Genomic DNA, 14,648 nt, shown 5'->3' on the forward strand with positions numbered 1-14,648 from the left:
GAGTGAGCCCATCAAGCCAGCCACGCCATTCTCCCAAGCACACAGTGGGTCTGTTCTCGATCATACACTTTAGGGTTTGGTGGGTAAAGCACATTAAAATACAACCTACCAACGGGTGATGGAGAGATGTGGGCGGTGAGTGAACACAGGCTCGCAGGCTGCGGTTTATTATCAACTTCACCATAAAAGACATCCCCAAGTACATGTACGACCGGCAAAGGAGGTGGGCAGCCAAGGAGGAAGAGTGGAGCATGAGAGATGGACACCCCACATGCCGCAGTGCTAGGCACAAATCAATAAAAGAGACGTAGGAAGTCGTCCTCAGGATCAGGCACAACTTCTAAGGAAGGGCATGGGCACGGGTTGCTCACAGTGAGAAGAAGGTTCTCGTCATGGCCTCAATTCCCTGCCTTGTCCCCCAAACCCCATGGAGCGGCCCCCCCAAGACACCAAAGTCAACATACTTAGCATTTTCAGCTGTTGAAAGGAAAGCCACCAAGAAAGCATGGAAAGAGAATATTCCACCCACCCAGCCACCCCCCTGACTTCAGCAAAGGGGTCGGAGAGAAGAGGATACCCAGGGTCAGGGAGGTCCCCTGAAGCCCCAGGGGCATCATGCTCACCTTTGCTGTCTTCTTGGGCCACGTGACCACAGGCACGCCAGTGATTGCCAGGCTTTGATCATCATCAGCATGCTCCTTCAGGACAGTCTGTGGTCAGAGAAAGGGCCTGGATTAGAATACTCGGTAGAAGGAGGGCAGCTAGCTCTGAATGGACTGGACTCGATTCAGATTCAATTCAACTAACATTTAGGGGCAGCTAGGTGGCGCAGTGGTTAGAGCACCGGCCCTGGAGTCAGGAGGACCTGAGTTCAAATCCGGCCTCAGACACTTGACACTTACTAGCTGTGTGACCCTGGGCAACTCACTTAACCCTCATTGCCCCACCCCACCCCCCAAAAAAAAACTTGGTAGAAGAAAAGGGAGCAGGGGCTCCTAGTGGCCCTTCTGCTCTCACTGACCAGTGGCCAAAGGGTCACAAGTAGAGGCCACATCCAGGATCACAATACCTCCACTTCTGCTCTTGGGTCTTCCCAGTGCACCATCCTAGCCTAGAACCCATAGAGGATGGATATAAGCTACTAGCAGACTATTTTGCCTTTCTATCCCGAGTGCCCATATACACTCAGTAGAGAGGTAGTGCGAGCAACCAACCAACCCGGAGGCATTCGCTAAGTTCTGACAAAGTGCCAGGCACAATGCTAGATGCTGGGGATACTAAAAGCACACACAGTCCCTACCATCAAGAAGCCGACATTCTCTCAGGGAGACAATATGTACATATAGCAATCTAGCTAGCTGAGCAACTAGCACTTATTAAGGACCTGCTGTATGCCACTGTCCTAAGCACTGAGTTAAATATAAAATAAACAGTAATTTTTTATACGTAATAATTTATACAACTAGCATTTTTTTTACACAAAGCACTAGACCTAGTCAGTCAAGGAGCATTTAATAAGCACCTGCTGTATGCCAGACACTGTGCTGAGCACTGAATTAAATACAAAATAGACACAAAGTAAACTTTTTTACATACAATAGTATATATGGTCAACTACCACTTATTAAGTGCCTACTGTATGCCAGACACTGTCCTAAGCACTGAATTAAATACAAAATAAACAGTAATTTTTATTATTTTTTTATTTTTTTTTTTCAGGGCAATGAGGGTTAAGTGACTTGCCCAGGGTCACACAGCTAGTAAGTGTCAAGTGTCTGAGGCCGGATTTGAACTCAGGTACTCCTGAATCCAGGGCCAATGCTTTACCACTGCACCATCTAGTTGCCCCAACAATAATTTTTTAAATACATAATAGTGTATATGACTAGCATTTATTAAGCACCTATTGTATGCCAAGTACTATGCTAAGCACTGAGTTATAGGTTTGTTGGTTGTTTTTTGAGGTCTTCATCAGAGGTATTTTAACTTTCCTTTTCTTTTTCATTTTTTTTGGGGGGAGGGGTTTCCCAGACCTACTAATTTCATCAGTAGATGGAACTCCCAGTGCAAAGAATCCCTCCACTCATGCAGATAGTCACCAGGTCTCTAAATTAGACTCCGAGAGGGTTACCCTGCAGGGTAGTACTGAGAGATTTGCACCATGTTGATAGAGCAGAGATTCACAACTAAGAGGACGTAGGTCCAAAACCCACTTCTGGTATTTATTGCCTCTGTGATTTGGGGCAAGTAACTTAAACTCCCTGGGTCTCAGCTCTCTCTTTCCAAAAAGCAAAGTTCAAATCTGACCCCAGACACTTGACACTTACTAGCTGTGTGACCCTGGGCAAGTCACTTAACCCTCATTGTCCTGGCAAAAAAAAAAAAAATTAGAAAAGAAAAAGGGAAAATACTAGCTCAAATTTACTCCTTTAGGGCAAGGACTTTGAACATTCAATATGTACTTATTAGGCACCCACTGTATGCCAGGTACTATGACTGTGCTTAGCCTTAGTAATACAACAAAGAAAAGCAAAAGAGTCTCTGCTCCCTGAAAGCTCAACATCTAATGTGTCTTTTTTGAATCCTTCCCCATGGCAGGAACATAGCATCTTTTTTTTTTTTTAAGTGAGGCAATTGGGGTTAAGTGACTTGCCTAAGGTCACACAACTAGTAAGTGTTACGTGTCTGAGGCCGCATTTGAACTCAGATCCTCCTGACTCCAGGGACGGTGCTCTATCCACTGCACCACCTAGCTGCCCAACATAGCATCTTAATTGTGGTAAAAGCTCAGTAATCAATCAATCAATCAATAAACATTTATTAAGCACCTACTCTGTGCCAAGCACTATGATGAGTACTTGTTGTTTGTTCTTCATTCTTGAAGGGGACCATGACATTGGGGTGATGTCATGATTTGCACTGAATTGGATTTAAGTGAGGCAGGGATATGCAAAGTCACCAGCCTCACTCTCCTCCAGAGCCATCTAGGTCTCATGGCAAGATATATTATCAGGAAAACTGAGATGGGCCCAGAAGTTTAAGGAAATTGGGGTTAAGTGACTTGCCCAGGGTCACACAGCTAATAAGTATCTGAGGTGAGATCTGACCTCATGTTCTCCCAATTTCAAGTCCAGTGCTCTATCTGCTACTGAGCGCTAGGAATGAATGGAAGGACCAAAGGATCGCAGACTCAAAGCCAGAAAGGACCTCACAGCTCACCTACACCAACCTGCCTCACTATACCTTTAGAAGCAATGGGTAGAACACTCAGCCTGGAGCCAGAATACCTCTATTCAGATCCAGCCTCAAGGGGCAATTAGGTGGTGCAGTGGATAAAGCACCAGCCCTGGATTCAGGAGGACCTGAGTTCAAATTTGACCTCAGACACTTGACAGTTACTAGCTGTGTGACCCTGGGCAAGTCACTTAACCCTCATTGCCCCACAAAAACAAACAAAATCAAATCCAGCCTCAGATACTTACTAGCTGTGTGACCCTGGACACATCACTTCCCCTCTGTCTGCCTCAGTTTCCTCCATTGAAAAATGAGGATAATTAACAGCCCCTATCTTCCAGAGTTCTTGGAAGGCTCAAATGAGACAATATTTATAATATACTTAGCACAACACCTGGCACGTAGTTGGTACTTAATGAATGCTTGTTTTCTCCTGTCCTCATTCCAGGGGAGGAATCTGAGGAAATGACTTTCCCAAAAGTACCCTGGTGATGCTCAGCTTCTATCATGTTGTTCGGGTCATTTCAGTCATGTCTGACTCTTCGTGTCCTGACTTGGGGTTTCCTTAGCAAAGATACAGGAGTAGTTTGCCATAGCCTTCTCCAGCTCATTTTTACAGAAGGAAACTGAGGCAAACCAGGTTAAGTGACTTGTCCAGAGTCACACAGCTAGGAAATGTCTGAGACCAGATTGGAACTCAGAGGTGAGTCTTCCTGACTCGAGGCCCAAAGCTCTACCTAGCTGCCCCACATTCAAAAATGCACTTATTGGGGCAGCTAGGTGGCGCAGTGGATAGAGCACCGGCCCTGGAATCAGGAGTACCTGAGTTCAAATCTGGCCTCAGACACTTACTAGCTGTGTGACCCTGGGCAAGTCACTTAACCCCAATTGCCTCACTAAAAAAAAAATGCACTTATTGACAAAAAGGCTAAGTATGGATGGGTAAGTATGAAGAGACCCTGAAACTCACCCCTCCTAAGCCCCAGCTTTTCCTCAGGCCCTAAACATCATAAGCTCATAAAACATCTCAAGCTCATAGACATCAAGTATGGAAAACTTAGGGTGCCTGGTCCTGGGGCCCACTGAGACCCAGTCCCCACTAAGGGGAGCTAACATGTCAATGCTATGGCTCCTGATGGGCCTAGATGGCACAATCTGGGCCTTCGACAGTGAATCACTCACTTCCATTTTAGAGAGAACAATCTAATGAAACTAGCAGGCACTTTCTTTTCAAACTCAGAAGAATTCTCCAAGACACAATGAAAAAAGCTCTGAAGCGGGGGGCCAAATCAAGGGTCCCAGGCCTTTGTGTGGATCAAATGAGCTAATGCGGGAAAAGTGCTTCCTAACCAGAAAATACTGGATAAATGCTAGCTAGTGATAACAGTAGTAGGTGTTGTTATTGTCATTATTATCTTTTTTTTTAATTGCAGGGCAATGAGGGTTAAGTGACTTGCCCAGGGTCACACAACTAGTAAGTGTCAAGTGTCTGAATCTGGATTTGAACTCGGGTCCTCCTGAATCCAGGACCAGTGCTTTATCCACTGTGCCACCTAGCTGCCCTCTATTGTCATTATTATCAACCCTAACCCTTGTTGTTGTTATGGTTATTATTTGTTTTTGTTGTGGGGGTTTTTTGCGGGGCAATGAGGGTTAAGTGACTTGCCCAGGATCACACAGCTAGTAAGCATCAAGCATCTGAGGCCAGATTTGAACTCAGGTCCTCCTGAATCCAGGGCCGGTGCCACTGTACCACCTAACTGCCCCCTGTTATTGTTATTATTACTACCAACTGTGATAAAATAATGGAATTTGGTAGACGCAACCCTTATTGTCATTGTTATAACCCTTGTTGTTGTTAATATCGTTACCAACCCTAACCCTTATTATTATTGTTCTTGTTGTTGTTTTTATTGCTGATTCCCCCCAGGGCAGGACGTGTAAAATCAGAAACTTCCTAGAGAAAGGAGCTGAGAATACATCTGTATTCACACAAAAAAGGCAGGAGGAAGGAAGGAGCAGAGAAGTCTTGCTTTGACAGGGCCAGCGTAAACCTTGAAGAACCACAGAAATGTGAGGGATTATAAGCACTAATTACTACTAATTAATAGCTAACACTCTTAAGTCTCAACATAGCATCTAAATTGATAGAGGAGATTTTCTCAACAGGAGCTCCCTACCCCCATGAAGTCCCAGGTCTGCTCCAAAATGTAAAACATGTAGAATAATGAATCGGAGAAGCAGCATGGGATAGTGACTAGAGAGCTGGCTTTGGAGTCAGGTTCTGGGTTCGGGTCCTGCCTCAGACCCATCCTGGCTGGGTGACTCTAAATTTGTGACTTAACCTCTGTGTATTCCAGATGACTCTCTTAAGATTCTTCACAGAGAATTTTTTATATTGACAAAATCATGGGTCCAATCAAAATCAAAACAAAAAACCACCAACAAATTAATAAATAAATATTAAATAATGATAACCAATTGGTAGTTAATTTAATAATTAGTAAGAGCTTGCTTACCAATAATTAAATTAATAATTACTTAGTTAATTGGATGGTTTGGCCAACTGCTTAGTACTTGCATTAAAGCTCATATGCCTTCACTAGCTCCCAGGTACCTATAGGTTAAGCACTAAATTCACTGGCCTAACATTCTTAAATGTTAAATTCTTTTTTTGGCGGGGCAATGGGGATTAAGTGACTTGGCCAGGGTCACACAGCTAGTAGGTGTGCCCCCAAATTGGGGGCAGCTAGGTGGCGCAGTGGATAGAGCACCGGCCCTGGATTCAGGAGGACCTGAGTTCAAATCTGACCTCAGACACTTGACACTTACTAGCTGTGTGACCCTGGGCAAGTCACTTAACCCCCATAGCCCCACCCCACCCCCCAAAAAATATCTTAACATTCTTTACCCGAATTCTTCACATGGGGAAGCTAGGTGGCACAGCAGATACAGTGCTGGGAGAGAACTCAGGAAGATTCATCTTCCTGAGTTCAACAAGCACAGTGCCTGACACATACTATGGGCTTAGTTAATACTCATTTTGTTCCTTTCTTCCTTCCTCTGAGCCTCAGTTTCATCCTCTGTTAAAAAGAGGGGCCTGGATAGGGAGGGTATTTTGGTGGCAAAGGCAGAGAGAGGCTCTGGATTCAAATCCCAGTCCTACCACTTACTAACTGTATGAGCTCTGAGAAAAATACTTAACTGACTCAAGTCTCCGTTAAGTCCTCTGGGAAATGAAAGGGTTAAGTTCGATGATCCCTAAGCTCCTTCTCAGATCTGACCTTCCATCAGAAACCCACCAGTTGTACAAGGTAAGGCCCACATGGCTTCCTGAAGGTGAACACTACTGCCCCCTGCTGCCTGTACCTGGAGATTCTCTGACAGTGACCCAAGGCTTTCCTCCTGAAGGGAAGAGAGCACCACTCTACTGAAGGCTGGATTTGAACTCAGGTCCTCCTGAATCCAAGGCTGATGCTATACCCACTCCATCACCTAGCTGCCCCTGTTCATTCGTTTTTGTTTTTGTTTTGCAGGCAATGGAGGTTAAGTGACTTGCCCAGGGTCACGCAGCTAGTAAGTATCAAGTGTCTGAGGCCAGATTTGAACTCAGGTACTCCTGAATCCAGGGCCGGTGCTTTAACTACTGCGCCATCTAGCTGCCCCCGTTCATTCATTTTCACCTGAGCCTCAGAACTACCCAGGGACACAGGTCATAGGATATATGGGCATAATGACAATAATATCATTGTTATTTAACAAACAAGGAAACAGGTCAAGTAACCTCTCCAGGGTCACACAGTTAAGTGTCTGAGAAGGAATTCAGACCCACGCACCGGTGCCATCTACATCCTGTCCTCAGGGGTCTCTAACGAGAGACCACAACTCTGGAGATCAGTGAGATTTTGAATCTATCTCTTTACCACAGTGCTACCAGTGACTGGAGATTTCAGTCCTCTGGCCTAACTCTGGATTATCAGCACAGGCTCCAATCTTGACTCTGACACTCAGTAGCTGTGTGACCCTCTCGGCCTCTTTCTCTATTTATATAATAAGACTAGATGGCATGTGTTCCGTAAAATGAGGATAATCGATCATCAAGCATTTAATAAGCACCTACTATGTGCCCCAAGCTACAGTAGCCATTAGGTTTACAGAGATAAAAATGAAACCTGCCCTTAAGGAGTTTACACTCTATCAGGGAAAACAATGGGTAGGTATAGAGGTATATGTGAAAACAGATAACCAGGCCTGTAATACTACACTCAAAGGGTTGTTATGACCCTTGCTTGAGATCACAGACATGACAGGCTGTAGTAGCAAAAAGTAAACAAAAATTTCAAATCAGACACAATGGGAAAGAGTTCGAATCCCAGCTAGACCAGCTCCTTAGTAGGTGAATATAGCCAAGTCCCCAGTAGCTCTGGTGACTTGTCCATAAAACGAGCGGGCTTGATTAGATCATTCTTAAAATCCCCTCCTGATGTGAAATCCTCGGGACATCTGAGCGTGCAGAGCTGCAAAGACCTGTATTCACAGGATCTCAGGCCAATCCTGCCTCTCACGCTTACAGCTTGGATAACCTTGGTCCTCAGCTTTCTTAGCTGGAAAACGAGGAAGGGGCAGGCAGGACGAAGGACACCCACTCACTCTCCCAACACAGTGCTTGGCACACAGTCACCGTCTCACAAATGCCTTTCATCCATCCCATACCTCCTATAAATGGGGCTGGGAGAGCCTGCTGGCATTAGGTCCTTCCCGAGCCCCTTCCCCCTACCCCCTTGTCTAGAAATCCCACATAAAAGGGTCCCCCCCTCTAATGCCCTCTGCCACCCACCTTCATGTCCTCCAGGAGGGCCTGGGGATCCTCAATGCCCTCAGGGACACACTTCTTGTTCTCTGGAAGGGATTCAAGTTTCTCGACCAGGGCTTTCAGGCCCTTCAGTTCAAACTCCGTGAGGTGAGTCCACTTGGTGGAGACTTCCGTGGCAGGGGAGCCCGTGGGGGTTTTGGGATAGTCTGTGGTCATGGCAGACTTGACGCTCTCATCTGACTCATTGGACAAAGTTCTTTTGAGGTACCGCATGGCGGTGGCTTTGGGTTTTTTCATGGCGGCCTCCTGGCCCTCCAAGGGGGTGCTGGTAGGAGAGGCGGTGGCATTGGGGGGCAGGAAAGGCAGGACAGGGGGGACAGGCGGGAGGGGTGGGACAGGCAGGGCCAGTGGAGCCAAGGGCTTGGGTGCCTTATCCACGCTCTCTTCCTTCTCCTCTTCCTTCTCCTTCTCCTTCTCTTCCTTCTCCTTCTCTTCCTTCTCCTTCTCTTCCTTCTCTTTCTCCTCCTCTTTCTTTTCCTTCTCCTCCTCCTGGGGGTGCAGCTCACAGGATTCGTCATCCATCTCCAGCCAGGAATCAGATGAGAAGCCGTCTACACTGGGTTTTCTCGAGGCATCTGAATGACATGATAAAGAAATCATGAAACATGGAAGGCAATGTCTTTCAATTTGTGCATGTGTGCGCGCGTGTGGGTGTGGGTGTGGGTGTCTGTGCATCCATCCCTCTCTCATCTCTCTCTTTCTCTTTCCCTCTCTCTCATCTCTCTCTCACTCCTCTCCCCCTCCCTCTCTCCCTTTCTTTCTCATCTGTCTCCCTTTCTCTCTCTCATGTCTCTCTTCCTCTCCCCTCCCTCTCTCACTCCTCTCTCCCTCTTCTCATCTCTCTTCCTCTCCCTTCTCTCTCTCTTTCCCTTTCTCCTTCCCTCCCTCACCCTCACTCCTTCTCTCTTTCCCTCTTCTTTCTCTCTCTCATCTATTTCTCTTCCTTCCCTCCCTCTCTCTCCTCTCTCCCCCTCCCTCCCTCTCTCTCATTCCTCTCTCCCCTCCCTTTCTTTTCTCTCTCTCCCTTTCTCTCTCTCTCTCTCTCTCTCTCTCTCTCTCTCTCTCTCTCTCTCTCTCTCTCACACACACACACACACACACACACACACACACTCTTAAGATTAGAAATACAACTGACATAGCGGAGAGAGCACTGTGCTCAGAGTTAGGAAGATGTGGGTTCAAATCTTCTCCCTGAAATTTATCAATTCTGTGAACATGAAGCACCTCACTGAATTCCTCAGAGGCCCAGCTGCATCTGCAAAAGGCAGATGATCACATGCATGATACCACATCAGGGAGTAGTGAGGACTGAATGAGACAGTGCAGGCAAAACATTTATTTTTTATTTTTTGTGGGCAATGGGGGTTAAGTGACTTGCCCAGGGTCACACAGCTAGTAAGTGCCAAGTGTCTGAGGCCGCATTTGAACTCAGGTACTCCTGAATCCAGGGCCGGTGCTTTATCCACTGTGCCACCTAACTGCCCCTGGCAAAACATTTTGCAAACTTTAAAACATTAAAAAAAAAGTCCACCATTATTCCTGAGATTGACAAAACATGTTTCCCCTACTGCAAGTCTGTGAGAGAGAGGGCAAGTATTACTTGTCCTATATTACAGATAACAAAACCGAGGCTGTGGGGGCAGCTAGGTGGCGCAGTGGATAAAGTACCGGCCCTGGAGTCAGGAGGACCTGAGTTCAAATCTGCCCTCAGACACTTACTTAACACTTGCTAGCTGTGTTACCCTAGGCAAGTCACTTAACCCCAATTGCCTCACTAAAAAACAAAACAAAACAAAACAAAAACCAAGGCTGTGCCTCCCTCCATTCTTCAGGAAGGCGAGGAGCAATAGGTGTACAAAACATCTTTCTTTTTCACTTTTTGTTGCAAGGGATGACATATAGGATGGAGAGGGGAGAGGGATATATTTGTAAATGAAGGCCACATTAAACAAAAAATACCGAAACAATTATTTTCAAAATATGAAGTAACTTTGGGCCAAGGAAAGGAAGAGAAAAGAAACCTTCCTCCCTTCTTTCCAGAAATGGGGGGCTATGGGTGTGGAATGTGGTATACCCAACTGATGCATTGGCATAGTTTTGCTAACCTCCTCCTCTTTTTGATTCTCGGGTTATGGCTCCTGGTGAGCATCCCGGCTTTGGAGGGGGTAGGGCATGACCGTGGTGGTGTTATTAATGAAGGTCCCGCATCAACTCTTATCCCAAGAAATGACTGCCAATGTGGGGGGCCTTGGCAAACTCTTAGGCCTTGGGCAGCTAAACTTTCTTATGTTTTCTCTCTCCCAATCAGAGCAGGCACTCTTCAAGGAGGCCACTGGTAACAAAGCCAGGACTGTGGAGTCAGGATAAACCTGAGTTCAAATCCAGCCTCACACAATTACTCGTTGGGTGACCCTGGGCAAGTCCCTTCATCTTTTTCTGCTTCAGTTTCCCCATCTATACAATGAGAATAAAAACAGCACCTCCCTTTTTCAGGGTTGTTGTGAGGATCAAATGGGATCAAATTTGGAATGCACTGACCACAATGCTTGGCACAGAGAAAGTGCTCCGGAAGTGCTTATTTCCTTCTCTCCCGCTTGAGAACTGAACCCACTTATAGCCCCAGGGCTTGGCAAGTTTGTCACATAGTAAGCTTGCTCATTCTTTCAATCAATCACAAAAATGCGTCTTCATACCTTCACCCATCTATCTTTCTTCCTTCTCTTTCCCTTCCTTTCTTTCTCTCTCCCTTCTTTTCTTCCTCCCTTAATCTTTATTTACTTCCTCCCTCCTTTCCTCTCTCTTTTTTTTGGGGGGGGCAGGGCTATGAGGGTTAAGTGACTTGCCCAGGGTCACACAGCTAGTAAGTGTCAAGTGTCTGAGGCCAGATTTGAACTCAGGTCCTCCTGAATCCAGGGCTGGTGCTTTATCCACTGCATCACCTAGATGCCCCCCTCTCTCCCTTTCTTCCTCTCTATCCCTTCTTTCCTTTTTCTCTCTTCCTTCTTTCCCTCCTCCCTCTTCTTTCCTTCCTTTCTCTCCCTTCTTTCTTTTCCCCTTTCCTTCCTCCTCTCTCCCTCTTTTCCTCCCTTCCAGGAGATCCTCAAAGATCAAGATGTGAAGTCTTGGGATTGAGAACAAGTGACTCAGTTCCAAATACCTTAATATATACCACTTGTTGAGAAGCTTTGGCAAGAGCATGAGAGCCAAAAAGTGTGCTTAAGCGCACACACGCGCGCGCGCGCGCACACACACATGCACACGCACACGCACACCTCCAATGCCACGGAAGGCGCCAGAGGATGGGTCAGAGGAGGGCTGGGGGAGGAATTCCTGTTGTATGAGAAAATCTAGGAAAGACACCAGGGAAAGAAAAATGGGAGAAGACCCGGGCTCCCTCCTCCCTCGGCTGCCAAGAAAGCAGTGAGCGTGTGTGCTCTAGGCCCAGAACTGAGGAGCTCCAAGGTGCACATTTGGAGTCAGGAGAACCTGGGTTTGCCAGCTGTGTGACGCTGGGGAAGGGAATAAGCACCTACTATGTACCAAGCACTGTGCTAAGTGCTTTTGTGTGCAAGATTTCACAGGAGCCTTGCGACAACACTGTAGGTTGGATTAGTTCCCATTTTATTTATCAATATTGCCTCATTTGATCCTCCTAACAACCCTGGAAGGCAGGTGCTATCAGGGTCCCCATTTTACACTTAAGAAAACTGAGGCAGATGGAGATTAAGTGACTTGACCAGGGTCACACAGCTAGACAGTATCTGAAGCCGGATTTGAACTCAGGTCTCCTCAATTTAAGGCCCAGTCCCTCTCCACTGAGCCATCTCTCTGAACCTCATACCCTAGCTGTAAAAAAAAAAGAGCATCTTACCTACTACAGATAAAACCTCAGATCCAACCTATCTGCAGACTCTCATCAGCAAAAACACATTAGTTATTAAGGAGTCCTGGGCAGAGAGCCCGCTCAACCTTGTCCACAGATCCCCACTGCCTCCAGCTGTTGGGATGCAACTTCAAGATGGATATGTGAGAGAAAGAGAGGGCAGAGCCAAGCGTGGGATGATGTCCCTTTAAATAAAGGCAGGGGGGCAGGGCTACTGCAGCTGCGGGGATAGACGCTCTCTCTCCTTGCCTGGATCAGTATCACCCGCCACCTACTGCTCTCCCTTTCTCAGCCACCCCTCCCCATCTCCCAACCCGATGGCCCCTTGTAGCAGCTGAGTTAAAAATGGGCCCCGGGCATTCTCCCCAAGGGCCTTTCTCCTCCATGAGATAAAAGACACTCACCGATGCAGAAAAATCAACCAGGGACAAATCAAAGGCTTAAACAGAACACACTGTTATGGACACCCCCAAATCTGCAAACATACCAGGGACCGGTCACGCAAAGGGCTCCCCCTTCCCAGGACCCTCCCTTTTTGCAAAGCCACAGATGCTGTTAAGGCTCACAGGTCCCCAAAGAGCCAGGGTTGCCATCATCCAAGGCAGGGACTCTACCTCCCAAAGGATGACCACTCCCCAGTCAATCCCTGGAGTTTTTCCCCCAATGCTCTCATCTCTGTAAAGAATCCTGAGTTCAGGGCTCTCTCCTGCAACATTCCCCAGTGGCTTCTTCCCCGCTCTATAAGACTGAGGCAGGCACAGAAACAGACTTCCCAGATGCATGGCAAGCCTCCCTCTCCCGGCCCCCCCACCCAGCACTCACCAATGAGCATTGATTCTCGCCGGTACTCCTGAGTGAGGTGGGAACGCTGGGTCACGCAGTGTACGTATCGCTCCAAAACATACCAACACATCTCATAGTAGAAAGGGTACCGGAATTTGGCCTGGACCTAAAAGCAACACCCGGTGGGTGGAGGTCAGTTTCCGGAGGAGTGAGCACAGAGGGGGGGGGGCATTGGGGAAGAGGGAAGGGAAGGGGAAGGGGGAGCAAGAGAAGTTTACAGCGGAGGGGCCCCCTGAGGCATCATTTTCATCATCTTAGCAAGACATGAATGGTGTAGGGAGGAGAGGGAAGGCGGAGAGGCGGGCGGGCGGGCGGGAGGGAGGGAGGGGCTGGAAGGGGCCAGATGCCAGCAGCATACACAATGAGGCAGCCAGGGGTGATAGCATCCTTTCAGGGTTCGCTACCGTGCACACCAAGGAGGAGAGGAGAGGAGAGGGCCGAAGGACCAGGGAGCTGGGTGCTCAACAAAGTGCTCCCCCAAATCCCACAGGGCTCCCCACCCACCCCTGGTGATTCACCTGGGTCACTCAAAGAGGGTGCCCAGAGCTAGATCCGAAGTCACTATCCCTACTACAGTAGAGACAGGCTCATCTGGTCGCTTAAATGATACTTGAGGAAGTCTCCCACCTTCCTCCTTTCTCCCTAACCCACTGAGAAAAGAAAAACCATACACCCCTCCCCAAGCAAAAAAACACAACACATTTTCTTTTCTGTCCTCATTAACTCTAAGCCTAAGTGGACTCCAGAAGGCAGAAGACAAGAGCTAGCCAAGCAAGAACAAATGTACCAAGGAAGTATTCTTCCTCTGTCCACACCAGCGTGGAGTGGTGGCTGGACATGGGTCATCCCCTAGAACTCGAGACTTCCCAGTAGGGTCTGGACTTCTGCCCAAAAGGCCAGACAGGGATTAGCTTCTACTACTAACTGTTTCCTCTTTACTTCTGAGGACTGAGGGGGTGGGAAGGGATCACCCTTAGTCATCACTGCAACAGTAACTAACTCAGCTCGAAAGGGAGAGCTGGGGACCACAGTTGCGTAGCTAGGCAAGCTCTGGAAGGAATGGGGTGGAGATGGAGCCTGGGAGAGACCCAACGCCATGAGGCAGCCGCCTCGTTTGGGTTCTGCTAGGTCAATTCTACCATAAGGATGGGAAGCCAGGGGAAGGGGAGGAGAGGATGGGGAGTGGGAAGGAGAAAGGGGTAAGAAGGAAAAGGGAAAGGGAGGAAAGGGAAAGGGAGGGGAAGAGGAAAGAGAGGGAGAGGGAAGGAAAGGGGGGAAGGGAGAGGGAGGGGAAGGGGAGAAGGGAAGGAGGGATAGGGAAGGGATGAGGAGGAGAAGGGAGGAGAGGAATAGGATGGGGAAGGGGGAGAGAGGAGAGAGGGAGGGGATGGATAGGGAGGGGAAGGGGGGAAGAGAAAGGTAGAGAGAGAAAGGGAGGAGGGAGGAGAGGGATAATGAGGGAAAAGGAGAAGAGGCTAAGTGGAGAATATGGGAAAGGAAGGGGGAGGCAGGTGGAAGGGATAGGAAGGGGAAGAGGAAAGGGGAAGGGGGAGAGAAGGGAAGGGGGTCCCGGGCATCTCCCAGATTTTCTGTCTGCCAGAGATGGTCTCTGTGTTTCTGGTCACGCACACAGCCCTCTCTCTCCTCCCCCACTCCCTGACAAGCCCAACCACGTGTAGCATTAAGCCAGCAGGTTTGGGAGCCTGAGGAGTGAAAGAAGTTTCCTTCCCCATTAGGAAGGGGCTTGAATTTCTACTTCTCCAGACTGGTGCCCGGGGAGGGTGTAGAAGACTAAGAGCACATGAGGAAGGG

At 48.0% G+C, this 14,648-nt stretch overlaps 1 protein-coding gene across 1 annotated transcript in view; it reads right to left on the reverse strand.

Moving 5' to 3' along the window:
* The window catches only part of KDM2B (lysine demethylase 2B), a 153,210-nt gene that overhangs the window by 59,075 nt on the left and 79,487 nt on the right, over positions 1-14,648 (reverse strand). Inside the window, 3 exon segments of the mRNA XM_043976047.1 lie at positions 624-710; positions 8,072-8,682; positions 12,816-12,942. Of these exon segments, the coding sequence (XP_043831982.1) occupies positions 624-710; positions 8,072-8,682; positions 12,816-12,942 (825 nt within the window).

Source organism: Dromiciops gliroides, chromosome 1 (assembly GCF_019393635.1).
Source record: "Dromiciops gliroides isolate mDroGli1 chromosome 1, mDroGli1.pri, whole genome shotgun sequence".
In the NCBI taxonomy this organism is placed as follows: domain Eukaryota; kingdom Metazoa; phylum Chordata; class Mammalia; order Microbiotheria; family Microbiotheriidae; genus Dromiciops; species Dromiciops gliroides.